Source organism: Rhamphochromis sp. 'chilingali', assembly GCF_963969265.1.
Source record: "Rhamphochromis sp. 'chilingali' genome assembly, chromosome: 16".
In the NCBI taxonomy this organism is placed as follows: Eukaryota; Metazoa; Chordata; class Actinopteri; order Cichliformes; family Cichlidae; genus Rhamphochromis; species Rhamphochromis sp. 'chilingali'.
Window position 1 is genome coordinate 12,171,656 of NC_137943.1, and position 15,455 is coordinate 12,187,110.

Sequence of the window (15,455 nt, forward strand, 5' to 3'; positions counted from 1 at the left end):
TTCTCATGATCATTTTGACCCCACGGGATGAGATCTTGCGTGGAGCCCCAGATCGAGGGAGATTATCAGTGGTCTTGTATGTCTTCCATTTTCTGATGATTGCTCCCACAGTTGATTTTTTCACACCAAGCTGCTTGCCTATTGTAGATTCACTCTTCCCAGTCTGGTGCAGGTCTACAATACTTTTCCTGGTGTCCTTCGAAAGCTCTTTGGTCTTGGCCATGGCGGAGTTTGGAGTCTGACTGTTTGAGGCTGTGGACAGGTGTCTTTTATACAGATGATGAGTTCAAACAGGTGCCATTCATACAGGTAACGAGTGGGGGACAGAAAAGCTTCTTACAGAAGACGTTACAGGTCTGTGAGAGCCAGAGATTTTCCTTGTTTGAGGTGACCAAATACTTATTTTCCACCCTAATTTACGAATAAATTCTTTACAAATCCTACCATGTGAATTCATGGATTTTCTTTTCACATTCTGTCTCTCACAGTTGAAGTGTACCTCTGGTGCAAATTACTGACCTCTGTCATCATTTTAAGTGGGGGAACTTGCACAATCGGTGGCTGACTAAATACTTTTTTGCCCCACTGTAGGTCTTCGTAGTATCAGAAGTTATCATAGTTTCTAAATTACCCTCCACTGACTGTGAGATCTACATTTGCTGGCTAACATGTCTGTGACAGTGAGCACAGACATTAGTTGATTTTTAAGATCGCAGTCCAGTCAATCAGTCAATCACAAATCAAAAACTCTGATGAAGATGGTGTGTTTATAAAAGGACATCTGTTTCATCTATAGCATGGCCATTCCTCGAGAAGGTAGCATGCAGTAAGTGATGAAATGTGAAAAACATCTGTCTGTTTTGTGCTTCTCTTTCAGGACCAGACAGAGAGGAACCGTTTCTCAATTTACTGGAAGCAGGTCGGACCTGTCGTGTTTGGTTCCTTCTGCCTCTTTATCTTTGACATGTGTGAGAGGTGAGACTAAGTTTTCATTAAACACAGTTTTAAATAACCATATTAAAACTGAGTATGTCCATTGCATTATAGAGGTGCGTTTACAGCAAACCACAGACGGTATAAAAGATGGACGTAGCCACCGTGACCTCACTCATTGGTTGGCAAAGTCTTGTTTATGAACCTTTGAACTGGGCGTTTTTTGCGGTCTCTGTTTGGAAACCAGACGTACAGGGAATGGATTGATTTGATAACAGCTGAAGACAATGCATGCTCATTGGCTACTGATTTGTTACTCACAAGCTGTTAGCCAATCGATATACCCTAGATCAGCGGTCCCCAACCCCAGTCGTTTGGTACCAGGCTGCGAGAGTTGAGGCCCGGGGGGGAGGGAATTTCTGGAATTTTTATCTTTTTTTTTATTTTATTGTTTTTATGCTTAACTTGGTTTCCCTGGGTCTTTATCCGTGACACCTTAAAGACCGGTCCGTGAAAATATTGTCAGACATAAACTGGTTCGTGGCGCAAAAAAGGTTGGGGACCGCTGCCCTAGATAATGCCCCGTTTTAACTCCTATGAGCATATTCTATGCAAGTTTTGTGATTTATTTACATGACACTATTAATTGAGTCCAGATACTCATCAGGAGACTATATAATTTCTTTTTTCAAACCACAATAGTCACTCCTTATTTGCAACTGCTATGGCTAATTGTTCAAAATTAGTTAAATGTACTGCATTGTACCAGTATTTTTCTTTTCCATGGGTTGTGTGTTATCATATTACTCCTTCGAAGTGTGTCTGTATATAAAAAAAGATTTCTGTCATACTTGATGTTTGTTTTTTTTATTTTTTTATTTTTCTCCTCCTTAGAGGTGTCCAGCTGAAAAATCCCTTCTACAGCATCTGGGCTTCGGACATAGGAACAGAGCTGGCTGTATCCTTTTTATGACCAAATGTTGAACATTCATTAGGGAGAAATGATGACAGTGGAGACCCTATGGCAGAGTAAATTACCAAAGCATGACTTCTGAGTTTAGCATGAATAAACATTGTTATGGTTGATCTTCTGCTTCATTTGTTGGAACAGATTAATTTCCTCATTGATACTATGCCAGCTTCCAAACTGCACTTGGCTTCTGCACAAACTGGCAACTGTATTCTCTTGACTAATATGATGATATGAAACATTCAGTTATGCCATATGTGCATTGCTGAGGGTTCTTGTGTTTACGTGTGCATATCCATTTTTGTTTGCTTGGCGATCTGATTGATGTAAAATTCATCAGCACACAACCTTTTTTATTTTTTTGGTCACCTTAGCTGCTTTAAAATATATTATACAATGATCCATAACTGCATGAATAGAGTTGTGGGTTTATGAGTATAACTTTATAAGTTTTTTCACCTCAGACATTATTGTGAAAATGTGTTTTGTAAGTTTAAATTTGTGGAACCTTTTCATCTATTTTCACTATTAGTAGTACGACTACGACTACTACGACGACTACTACTTACTTCCTTGACAAGTTTCCTTAGATGGCTTTCATAATTGTGGCAGGGATCTGTGCGTGTCTCTACTTTCTCTTCCTCTGTTTCATGGTTTTTCAAGTCTTCCGCAACATTAGTGGCAAGAGGATGTCCCTCCCTGCCATGTCTAAGGCCAGACAGCTTCACTATGAGGTGTGTGTCTGCGGTTTAGTTAGTTTGTCATGCCAGTGTGTTTAGATCTAGGTTTTTTATTATCTTACACACACATTAATGCACTCCTAACAGTGTTGTAACGCTTAATGTTTTCTTACTAAGTAATCCCACTGTCATCATTTTAGGGTCTGATTTTTAGGTTCAAATTCCTCATGCTGGTCACTCTGGCCTGTGCTGCACTGACAGTGATCTTCTTCATCATAAGTCAGGTGAGTCTCATTCATAAAGTTACGGAATCTGTTGTGTCTCAGAGTAAGGGCCAGTTACGACATTGAAAGGACAAAATCATTAAAAATGATCTCTCTTGGTTTTGGTCCAGGTGAATGAAGGTCACTGGCACTGGGGAGAACACACAGTGCAGGTGAACAGCGCCTTCTTCACTGGCATCTACGGTATGTGGAATCTGTACGTGTTCGCCATCATGTTTCTCTATGCACCGTCTCACAAACACTATGGAGATGAGCAGTCAAGTGGTCAGTGCATCACTGGTAAGTACACCTTTCTACTTGCCTTATAATTAACCCGCTTTTTTATTTTTTTATTTTTTTATTTTGGTCTCTAAAAATTACCAAATCATGGCAATAAATTATTGATAAGGCTAGTTTTTATTGCTTGCTCCTAGACGTAACCCCTTTCTCTTCATTGTATTAAAGCTGAATTTTATTAATGCAGGCAGCACGGTGGCACGGTGGTTAGCACTGTTGCCGCACAGCAAGAAGATCCTGAGTTCAATTCCACCATCAGGCCGGGGTCTTTCTGTGTGGAGTTTGCATGTTCTCCCCGTGTTTGCGTGGGTTCCCTCCGGGTACTCCGGCTTCCTCCCACCGTCCAAAAACATGCAGTTAGTGGGGATAGGTTAATTGGAAAATCCAAATTGCCATTAGGTGTGAATGTGCGAGTGAATGTGAGTGCGAATGGTTGTCTGTCCCTGTGTGTTGGCCCTGCGACAGACTGGCGACCTGTCCAGAGTGTACCCCGCCTCTCGCCCTATGACAGCTGGGATAGGCTCCAGCGCCCCCCGCGACCCTGAAAAGGATAAGCGGAAGCGAATGGATGGATGGATTTTATTAATGCCCCCAGTAGCTCTTACTTCAGTCTAATAGAGAGCAAGTATCTGTCTCCTCTTGTAAAGCTGCCTATTCATCCAAAGTTTGTTTTTTGGAGTGAGTGAGAAAGGCTTGATTCCCAGGGGAAAGAAGGGTCTCTTTGGCCTGAGAGTGAGATTCTAATGGACACCAGGCTTCCTTCCAGGCGGAAAAGAAGGGAACAGTGAAGAGAGGGGGTGGGGCGAAGAGCAAGGAAGTAATGAAAACCATCCATCCATCTCCTGACGTCAGTGGCATGAGAGAGAGAAAAAGAGGGTTTGAAGTTTGGAAGCTTTCCCTGAAGTGCGTCAAGGGGTCTCGTGGGAGGAGCAGCTCTCTCCAAGCTTCACTCTCCATGTTTTGATTTACTTTTTCAGCTCTCTAGTTTCACTTCTGCTTTGCGCAAGCTGAGAGTGTTTATGTAAATGAAATTCAGCTAAAGCAGCTTGATATGCAACAGACTCCTGCCTGCAGTAATGTAAAGTTGGAAAAAGCCCAAAAAGGACTAAAGATGTCCTGAAAAATGTGATGATGATGTTTTATGTGCAGGTGATGGCGGAGCGAACAGCGGCGAAGACCTCCATCTGACCACAACTATCACGCATCTCGATGGTCCCACTGTGGTCTACAAGATGACTGGCAAAGAAGCCCAGGAATAGATTTAACACTGTTACGCAGACTCCCATCTACTCTCTGCTCCACCACTGATGTATATGTAATCAAACAGGCTTCCTCTTTATGTCTGAAGTGGCTCTAAAATGGGATCGACAATCCACCTTGCATGCAATTGCCATCACCCCGAAATTGCTCTCTGGCATCAAACCACGAGGTTGTTTAAAAGCCAGTATGTTCCCAAAGTGTCTTTTTGTATTTGTAAAGGCTGAATATCAGCACTCCTATCAGTCCTGTTCATTTCACGGTGGAATTTCTTCTCACATTTCATACTTTATTGTAAACTATGTGGTGTTTGTTAATGTTGCACAATACCTTTCACACAAAGTCTGGTACTGAAAAAGCTGCTTTACAGGGAGACGAAAGCAGTTCTTTGTGGCGTGAGCCGCTGTCGCACTCCTGTGCCATTTGTTTTAAAAACCTGAGCTGACGAAGACCGACTGCAAGATGTTTTAGACACGTGGTTTGATTTTCTGCTTTATTAGGGGGCGTTTTCTCATTCAAGGCGTTCAGAACCTGTCACAAACGTATGTGTCATAGAAAGTAGATCATATGGAGTACTGCTGTCACAATTAGTCATTCAAGTCCTTTTAAAAAAAACAAACAAACAAAAAAAAAAAATATATATATATATCTCACTGGGGAAATGTACAGACCATAGCCACATTGGGAAATGCATACTGTATGTTTATTTGGTTACAATGTCGATATCTATTTTTCATAAAGTGCTTATTTTCAACTTCACAAAATATATGCATCCAGCTCTATCAATATTTTTGAAGTTGATTGTAGCCTATTACACTTTTTTTTTTTTTTAAGTTTAGTCTCTTTTATTTGCTTTTTATGCTGATTTAAATAAAAACTTTTACTTAATGTGTGTATTGTTAAGACTTTTTCTTTTAATTCAGACCAACCAAAGAAATAAAAATGTGTTTTTGTGAAGGGTTTTAATGCATAAACCGTTGGACACTTCTGCTGCACACAGAAAGGAAAGAGTGCGCCTCAGCAAGGCTAACAGCAGAATGACAGTGCTGCTTTCACTTTTGTCAAGTTAGCTGGAGACTTTTGGTGTAACAGGAAACAGATTCAGTGTTTATTCTAAACATTAAGAATAAGGGAAAATCTTTACTGTGTTTCATTGAGAATTTTCTTGCATATCTGCATGTTGGTCCCAGAGAGGACTTTGGTACTCTGAATGCAGCTTTCTGTGTTGCTACTACTGAGTATATCTTGATTAGAAATTTTCTTTCCGGGTTATAGTTGATGTAAAACCAAGTAAAACTGTATTTTTTCTGTGTAGTTTGTTACCAATGCTTTGTTTTGTTTTTCTTTTTAATCCTTATTTTTTACATTAGTTTTTGTTACTGTTGATGTTTAATTTAGTGTTTTTAAATAATATGCTGAGTATTTTTTTGGTCTTTTTGTTTTGTTTCGGGTTTTTTTGTTTTTTTTGTTTGTTTTAGCATGCATGTAGCATGATTAAACACGTTCAGAGTAGGTAATACAATACAGACAGAACTTTTGAGTTGATTCTCTCATATATACTAACCAGCTGCGTTATTGTGGAAAAGCTGCTTATATCTAACCAGCCATTCCCATGTCATCACACCGAATGCATTAGGCAGGTAAACAAAGTCAAGGCAACATTCTGAAATACAAACCGGACAACAGAATAGGGAAGAAAAAAGATTTAAGTGACTTTGTGGTTGTTGGGTGTCAGGCTGCTCTAAGTAGTTTGGAAACTGATGATCTACTGGGTTTTTTCCACACAACCATGTCTGGGGGTTTACAGAGAAAGGTTTGAAAATATCCAGAAATCTGGATTAAAATTGTCTGGTTAATGTCAGAGGACAATGGCTAGACTGCTTCAGGCTCATACTAGAAGAAAATCTCTAAAGGCACCGCGCACTGAATTTTAAAGCAGCAGTAGACGACCACCAGATATCATTCCTGTCAGCTAAAGACAGAAAACGAAGGCTGCAATTCACACAGGAAAAGGGAATCCACCAAAGCACTAGCATGTACCTAATAAAGTGGCCCGTGACTTTAGACTTCAATTCTCAATGAATATTTACACCAGGACCTCACTGACTAAAATATAAACCATTTCCCGTGTGCTTTAATTTTATTAATTTTTTATAATTAAGAGTGTTTATTAGAAATGCATTTCTCGTTATCTGTGGCAACCGATGCAGAAATAACAGCAAATTTACATTTAAAAGGCCAACTTTACACTTAGCTTTTTAGATTAAATTCGATGTAATAATGCAGTAGCTTAGACTGCTCGACTTTCATTTTATTGTGAAATTTTACGGAAGTCGCGTCTGAGCGGTGGGTAGCTTGAAGCTGGCGGTCGTCCTGCGTTTCGGTTGGTCCGCCTCTCTCCCGACAAAATTCGGCTGTTCTCGACGCAAAGCGTCCAAGTGGAGGAAAAGGAAAGAAAAGGGGGAAGCTGGCGAAGAAGAAAAAGTAAACCACAATTAAAAGAAATTAGCTCTAAACGTCCGCAGAAAGTGAAAGCTGAGCTTGGAAGTCGACGGCGAGGTCTCCGCTGAGCTTGTTTTCCACAGTCTGTGGTGTAAACACGTTAGTGTAGTTCTGACATTGCGCCGTGAGAGACAGAGCTGAGGGAAAGGTCTCCTCCCAGTCTGTTGACGGAGACAGTTTGGCTTCAGTGGAAGGAGACACGGCTATACCTGACTGCACAGTACACCGGCCAGGTAAGACTGCAAACATGTTGATAAAATGTCACATTAGTAGCCGATATAACGAGCTTTACGCTGAAGCAACAGTTGGTCTCAATCTGTTCTACTATGAGACATATTTACTGTCAGCTGCCAGCTTTCACAGTCTCCCTCCGCCTGTGCAACACTTAGGTGGCACCACAGACAGTTTAGACACACAAATGTTATTTCTGCAGTTGTGTGTCTACAAAGAAATGTGTGATTCGTTTGGTATTCAACAGGTGAAAAGCTTTTAACTGAAGGTTTGTTCAACACACTGCTGCCTTCTGCCCCGATTATTCCCCAAAGGCCCCACCTACTGTGTTTGCCACATAGTGACTTATTTTGAAAAGCAGATAGATTATTCTAGAAGAGAAAATAAAACCAAGCCACTTCCTTCATGGCAAATCAGATGTATAATGGGTAGGGACATTACTAGTGTAAGCCCACCACGAACCAGTTCTGAGCCTGGGAAGTGGCTGAGATGTTTACATGGGGCATCAACAGTTCAGGCCATTAGGAGGACAGAATACAGACCAGCCATTGATAAGCCCAACTCATTAGTACCCCATTCACTGCCATCAAAGCTTCCTCTCGACATGAGTGGATCACACCGCACACAGTGGAAGCCCAGGAGCATACATTTCCTGTCTTCACGTTCCTGACATGCCATGAAGTTTTATTTTGAAGGAGTGAACTGCCTCAGAAGTCAGAAGAGATGAAGTGACCGAATCTGTGCCACTGCTTTATCCCATTATAGAAGCTTTTAAGTTTACTGTTTCATTAATGAAGGAACTGACAGCCCTACAGTGCTGGGTCCAGTCATAAGGCTGCTATTATGCTATTACATGGAACAGACTCTTTTAAAAAAAAAACAACAACTTATTTTCAGCTCTTTAAAAAAAAAAAAATGACAGAACAGCTCCTCAGATGAGATTTGGGATGGTTTCAACGTGTTATCACCTAAAAAAAACCCATTGATTCTTTTTTAGCGGCACCCGCTGCATTTGTAGTTGTGTGAGTAGGTTAGCTGGATAGCTGGCAGGATTTAGTATGACGTGTGATGCATGTAAATTGATTAGTAACAGAGGAAGGGGGCTATGTGATCGAGATGGGAACCATGTCCTGCTTAACGCAGCGGTTGGATGAGAGAGGAACGGGGAGGGGAACTCCTTGTAAGCTGCAAGACTGAATGGAGGATCACTTTTGTTTTGTTTCCTTCCTCCTTCCCCATCTGAGCCAAGTTGTGGGATGTGGCCGCACATGCAGCTGTCACCAATGCTGTAATCCTTTATCTGTGAATGGCGTGCATCTCCTCCTCCGACACAGAATGCTGCTTGACTCGATTGGCAGCGAGTTTTTGACAAGCAGGAGGAAAATGCAGCGGTGACCACCGTCTAAGACCAGGATCTGTTTCCTCATAGAGCTCTCTGTGATTCCCCGCAGTGGAGAGTTTTGTTGAAGTAGGAGGCGGTATGTGTGTACGTGCCTGTTTGTGCCTGCTTTCGTGTCTTTTCAGTGATCTCACTACTTCCTTAGTGGGCTGAGATTCACATATTTTTCTCAACATGTTATTCACACGCAGAAACCGGCATGACTTACAGGCTACTGAGTAAATTATATGTTTCTAAAAGTATTTGTGCTAAAGTACATGTTATTACATTCACACCCTTTCTCCTCTCAATTCCTGAGTCCTTTAAGTAACGTGACAACAACCTCATGGAAACACTGATATTTCTTTCAGCGCTGGAATAATTAGTCAGAGAAAGTTAATCACTTTAGCAGGCACCGATTCAATGCTCAGAAAAACTCTTGAGTCACCCCTCATTTCTTTATACTTTGCTTCCTGGGAGCCAGATGTTCTCGTAAAATTTTAAAATGGACTTGAGCAATATTTCTCCAGGCTCTGTGAAAGCCATTCAAAGTTGTTCTTTGGTCATTAACTGCTATCGCACTCATTTCCAGTCCAGTCCCCGTATATGACCATTTTCAGAGGAATCTTATTTGTTTGATAGTACAGTCAACACAAAGTGATCTTTGAATGATTCACTTAACACAGACCTATGGGTCAATAAAAAATGTATCTAACTCAAGAGATAAACCAGTGATAGCAAAGAACCAATTTTAAAAAGTATTTCTAAGTACTTTGTTACTAGCAGCCTGTGACAAAAACACATGCTTCCATTTCTTCTTCTCCGACTTTAGTTGAATCCTCGAAAAATGCCATGGATAACACAGTTTGACAGGTATAAAATATTTTTTCCACCAATATAATAATTCCCAAAGAAATATTATTCAAAAACATGGGATTTATCAACATATTGTGCAGCATGTCCCTTAAAAATGTGAGGAATCTGGACAAGTCGGAGACAAAAAAGAAGTGGCAGATCTGAAAATAAAGAAGAAAAAAAAAACCTATCTTTAGCAGATAAACATTATCTGAAAGTCATGTCCTTAGGAATAGGGGGAAAAATTCAGGAAAGACCTGATACAGGGCCTGAGATATACATGTGGTCATTCAGCTGATCTATCTACTGTTCCCTGAAGCCTCACCAGAAATGGTTTCCTTGGAAGGGTAGCTGTTAAGAGGCTATTCTTAATGAAGGTAAACAGAAACAAAAGGCCAACATATGCAAAATTGCACAAGAAATGGACCGAAAATTGTTGGCAACAGGTCTTATGGATTGATAAATCTAAATTTTAAATATTTGGTTCAAATAATTTTCAGTGAGTACAGAGGAGGTCAGGAGAGTATCTATAGCTGGGGGGCAGGATTGTCATCATTTGGGGCTGCATTTCAGCCAGTACTGAAAGTAGCCGGTCAGATTTTTGATCAACCATGCCATACCAGCTGTTAAGTGTTTAAATTGAAGACGAGGATGTCCCTGAAGAAGCCTGGAAAACTATTCCTCTCAACACCAATTGGTCGCTGCAGATGGCTGCCCCACTGAGCCTGGTTTTGCCAGAGGTTTCTTCCTGTTAAAGAGGAGGTTTTCCTTCACCCTGTTGCCAAGTGCTTGCTCGTAGGGGGTCGTGTGATTTTTGGTGTTTTGTACGGTCTTTTGGTTACAGTATAAAGGAGCTTGAGGAAACAGCTGTTATGATTTGTCACTATATAAATAAAATTGATTTGAATTAAAATGAAAGGAAAGCTGCCTCAGAGAGTTTAGCCTGTGTTAGAGAATGGTCATACCAAATACTGACTTTTAAGCTTGTTAGAATTGTAGAAGCTCTGTTTTTGCCTTGTATACTGTATTTTTATAGATGTTTGCAGCTGCTTCAAAAACATCACACAGTTATTTCTAATTTTCCTACCAAAATATAAAGAAATGAGGGGTGGATAAAGACTTTGGATCAGTACTGTATGAGGAATTTGCTGTTTCTGATTCTTCACACTTTTTTAAAGGCTTTTTTTGTTGGCTAAAATGAATATTAAGAGTTATTCAAACCATCATTTCTGAGAAGTAAAAATGCATTTCTCGCCATGTGACATTTTAAAGAAGTAAGCAACCTTCATCAGTGGTATAAATGAGTAATTCTCTCCTACTTAAGTCCTAATTTTCTTTCTCTGGTCACTGACAAATAGTAATAATCATCTGATTACTGATTATTCACAATCTATAACAAACTTTGAAATCATTAGTCAGCAATTGCCAGATAGTTGCTTTCGTGTCTTCACGGAAGTAATCATTGTTGAGTGTTGAAAGTGTTGAAAAAAACCAAACATTAGCTGGTCCTGACATCATCGTCAGACACCGAAAATGTTGCATAGTTTACTCTGCAAAGCCGCAGCATTTTATTAATAAATAACTCAAAACAGTCCTTAGATTAAAGGAAAACTTTATTAAATGTCTTGGTAAAATGGTGTAAAACTGGCAACATTTATACTGAAGAAATCAAATAAACAAGGTGATGAGGTGTTTGATATCAGCTTAAACAGAAAGACTTTGTGTTCTGTCAATATTGTGAAATGGCAGATTTCATTAATACATTCCTGATGGATCTTCTATAAAATGTACAGATAGTTTTATGTGTGTTGTCCACTCTTATTTGGCAGTCTCTTATCTCTGCTCTTACGCTGAAGGTCAAAATCCAGAACTTAAAAAAAAAAAGTCTAAACAGTCTCATAGGAGTCTATACAACTCTTTTGATTCACATTCCTGGACATGAATCTTCTCTCTCTTCCTTTTTTGTGTACATGAAGACTATTCTTTATTGTTATTTTGTTTTTTTTATGAGCCTGGTGTCATATCTATTTACGGGGTCCCTATACATGTACGTGTAAGCATGACTGGCCAGCATATAGTGAAGACAAAGAGCCTTTGTTTAAGTAACTTAAGCTGTACTTAAAAACATAATGGTTGATGGTTTTTATCACAGTCCAGGTGATTTTCCTTTGGTAAAAGGCCAAGATCTTTGATGGCTGCCAAGATTTGTTATTAGGATGACAAAGGTTATCATAGTGTGTGTATATATATATATTAGGGGTGCAACGATATTCGTATCGATATTGAACCGTTCAATACAGTGCTTTCGGTTCGGTACGCATATGTATGAACAATACAACATTTGTAATTTATTTTATCAATTTTCCTTCTGACGATGCTGTCTGTGTTGAGCGCTCAGTGAATCTGTGTTCGACTACTCCGCCTAGACTGCACTGTCGAGCGCAGATCCACTGAGCGCTCAACACAGACAGCATAGTCAGAAGGAAGAGCGCAGGGCAAGCTAGCGAGACAGAAGTTAAGCTCTCCTTGCAACAGGCAAATTGAACGTCATTCAGATCTGGCGTTTGGAATTATTTTGGTTTTCATGTGACGTATGACCCTGAAGGTAAGCGAGTCATGGACTAAAGTAAAACAGTATGTTGGATGTGCCATGCAATGCTCAATTACATTGGTGTGAACTAGTGTGTTAGCGCAGTTAGCTCGTTAACGTGTTGGCCGTCTAGCCCCATGCACGGAGCGATCGGCGGTAGCTCGTTAAGGAGATTTGCCGTGTTGTGGCGTTAAGGTCATTTCAACGAGATTAACCTGAAAGCACTAGTGGGAACACAACGAATATGACTGCACATTTACGCCGACATCATCCTAGTGCAAAGACAAGTGGAAGCAGACAAAAAACAAGCAAGCATGCTACTAACTTTAGCCGAGTCATTTAGACAGCTGTTAGCACATGATTCTCCTTATGCTGCTGAGAATATAGCCCAGAAGAAGCGGATAGTATAGCTTTTATTTTGGAAAGAGACATTTCTCTGTAATAAATTCTCTTTTCCAAAGATGAGTGATTCCTCAATCAGATACAGGGCTTGCAATATCGCTAGCCCGACGTCCCGGAGCTAGCGATTTTTTTCAGTCGGGCTACCAAAATCTATCTCTTCCCTGCCCGTCGGGCTATTGTAGGAAAAATATATGTCAATGCTTTTGCATTCTTTCAGAAATGTAGCTGGGTAATTATGTCATTGGCATCGGTGAGCCACTGTCAATATGTGACATATTGAAGTCGCGTTTGAATTTGCGCTTGTTTTTTTGCTTTCACTTTGCAATCGTGCGAACTGTGTATAGAGAGCGACAGCACTGATCTGTGAGTGATGATAATTTGTGCACCAATTCCTCTGACATCGTCTTATTAATCGTTAGCTTACTATGCAAACATGACAAGTGAAATCTCCCGCAGCTTAAACATGTGAGAGGTTGATCGCGCAGAGAATCGCTGAGCTTATGTGAGTGCGTGTGTAAAAGCATTTCAGTTCTGCTGAGCCAAATAAGACAGGTCAGGGTGAAGAAGTGACAGCCAAAGAAAAGCTTACCACAAAACGGAGAAGTTATGACAAATCAGACTATAAGGCAAAAAGAAAGTGCAGCTTCATGGTTTCATGGACAAAAGAATTTCTGTGGCTGCAATATGATGAGCTAAATAACCAGGGCTGCACATAAGTGGTCCACAGGTGCGCATTCGCTGTCAAAATAAAAAACATGCACAAGGGTTAGGGTTAAATTTAAAAACTGTACTTTTGAGTTAAAATATATATATTTATAATTTTAATAAATGACAAATTAAAAATGCATGAACATTTTTTTTGTATCGAAAAAATATCGAACCGTGACACCAAAGTATCGAACCGAACCGAACCGTGAATTTTGTGTATCGTTGCACCCCTAATATATATATGTTTATATATATAAAAAAATAAAACTGTTTTCTGGGTTGTCATGCGCCATGTATATGAAGAAATATATTTATTCTATTTTTACAAGACTGAAAAATGTCACTCATGTTAGGGTTTTATGCAGTTTTTCCTCTCTTTTGTTTCACTAAGAACTCCACAACGTTGTCTTTTCAGTGATGATTTTCTTCCACTTCAGCTATACAGTATGCAAAGATACACTCTGAGCCTCAAAGGCTGCTCCAGCTTGATGTTTGCGGTGTGTGTCTGTGTATGCACTGCATTGTGTAAGTTGGTAGTCACAAGGCTGAGCCTACAGTGTCTGGTTTGCTTGAAATTCACCCTACCCAGCAGCAGATGTACTCAGAGGAGTGGTGGTGACACTGCGGATATACAGTCACACCCATGTGTTGGTTTGGCAGCACAGTCACTTGCTTTTATGAAATCCCAGGCATAACTCAGTCCTTCCTTTCTTATTGGCTAAAAATGGGCCAACTTGGTGAAACACGTACTTTATAGCCGAAGTGTTTTCTAAGATGCTGTTTTATTAATTAATAATTTTTTTTGTTTTGTGTGTTTCAAAGGTGGTTGTAGATGAAAGTGGTTTATTCACTGCTGCCTTCAGGAAGTGAGGCGCTCTGTGTGCTCATGTACTAATCAGGTTGACATCAGCCTGACATGTACACATTTGCTAAGCAGGAAGTGTTGTCATAGCAACCATCTCAGATAGGTAAGAAAGGTAGCGCGCAGACCTAATTTCCCCCCGTTTCAGTAAATGTGTCAAGGCTTTCTGATTCTGATTCACCGCCGTGTCTCAGCCTTTGCTGACTCTGTCTGCTTGTTGTTTCAAGGATACACTGGTCCCTGAAGCTGGGTTCAAGCTGTAGAGATCCTATTATTGTGTTTGTCAGTCTGAGTGGAGGACACAGGCGACAGACACAAAGGTAAAACTAGTGCCAAACACGGAGCATCTAACATCCATGTGAGAGGAAAAGCCACGGATTTCTTTACCTCTGCAGCTTTCTGCTCAGTGACACAGCTCATATTTTCTTTAAAATAAGCCTTATTTAGCAGTGTAGACAATATTGACTCAAACAAAAAACAGGGTGTGCAATCAGACATGAAGCAGAAATGCTTACTTCGACATCAATAATACTGAATGAAGTCGATCTGTTTCTATTCAGCGACATATTTAAATTTTTCTCTGTTCCAGTGTATAGAAGTATCAGAATTTATGTAGATTTTCAACTGTTCATGGATCTAATAATAGATTGACATCCCTTGCCCAGACTTACAGGGAGTGCAGAATTATTAGGCAAGTTGTATTTTTGAGGAATAATTTTATTATTGAACAACAACAACCATGTTCTCAATGAACCCAAAAAACTCATTAATATCAAAGCTGAATGTTTTTGGAAGTAGTTTTTAGTTTGTTTTTAGTTTTAGCTATTTTAGGGGGATATCTGTGTGTGCAGGTGACTATTACTGTGCATAATTATTAGGCAACTTAACATAAAACAAATATATACCCATTTCAATTATGTATGTTTACCAGTGAAACCAATATAACATCTCCACATTCACAAATATACATTTCTGACATTCAAAAACAAAACAAAAACAAATCAGCGACCAATATAGCCACCTTTCTTTGCAAGGACACTCAAAAGCCTGCCATCCATGGATTCTGTCAGTGTTTTGATCTGTTCACCATCAACATTGCGTGCAGCAGCAACCACAGCCTCCCAGACACTGTTCAGAGAGGTGTACTGTTTTCCCTCCTTGTAAATCTCACATTTGATGATGGACCACAGGTTCTCAATGGGGTTCAGATCAGGTGAACAAGGTGGCCATGTCATTCGTTTTTCTTCTTTTATACCCTTTCTTGCCAGCCACGCTGTGGAGTACTTGGACGCGTGTGATGGAGCATTGTCCTGCATGAAAATCATGTTTTTCTTGAAGGATGCAGACTTCTTCCTGTACCACTGCTTGAAGAAGGTGTCTTCCAGAAACTGGCAGTAGGACTGGGAGTTGAGCTTGACTCCATCCTCAACCCGAAAAGGCCCCACAAGCTCATCTTTGATGATACCAGCCCAAACCAGTACTCCACCTCCACCTTGCTGGCGTCTGAGTCGGACTGGAGCTCTCTGC

At 40.2% G+C, this 15,455-nt stretch overlaps 2 protein-coding genes across 3 annotated transcripts in view; both read left to right on the forward strand.

Moving 5' to 3' along the window:
• wls (Wnt ligand secretion mediator) overlaps positions 1 to 5,288 on the forward strand; it is a 30,165-nt gene extending 24,877 nt beyond the window's left edge. For both annotated transcript variants that reach the window (XM_080907376.1, XM_080907377.1), the window contains 6 exons: positions 878 to 975; positions 1,828 to 1,891; positions 2,494 to 2,637; positions 2,784 to 2,867; positions 2,978 to 3,146; positions 4,293 to 5,288. In XM_080907376.1, the coding sequence (XP_080763502.1) occupies positions 878 to 975; positions 1,828 to 1,891; positions 2,494 to 2,637; positions 2,784 to 2,867; positions 2,978 to 3,146; positions 4,293 to 4,402 (669 nt within the window). In that variant the 3' untranslated portion in view covers positions 4,403 to 5,288. The remainder of the gene's footprint in view (positions 1 to 877; positions 976 to 1,827; positions 1,892 to 2,493; positions 2,638 to 2,783; positions 2,868 to 2,977; positions 3,147 to 4,292) is intronic.
• Positions 5,289 to 6,769: 1,481 nt separating this feature from the next.
• gng12a (guanine nucleotide binding protein (G protein), gamma 12a) overlaps positions 6,770 to 15,455 on the forward strand; it is a 37,554-nt gene continuing 28,868 nt past the window's right edge. The window contains exon 1 of the mRNA XM_080907728.1: positions 6,770 to 7,135. The gene's annotated coding sequence lies outside the window, so the exon portion shown is untranslated. The remainder of the gene's footprint in view (positions 7,136 to 15,455) is intronic.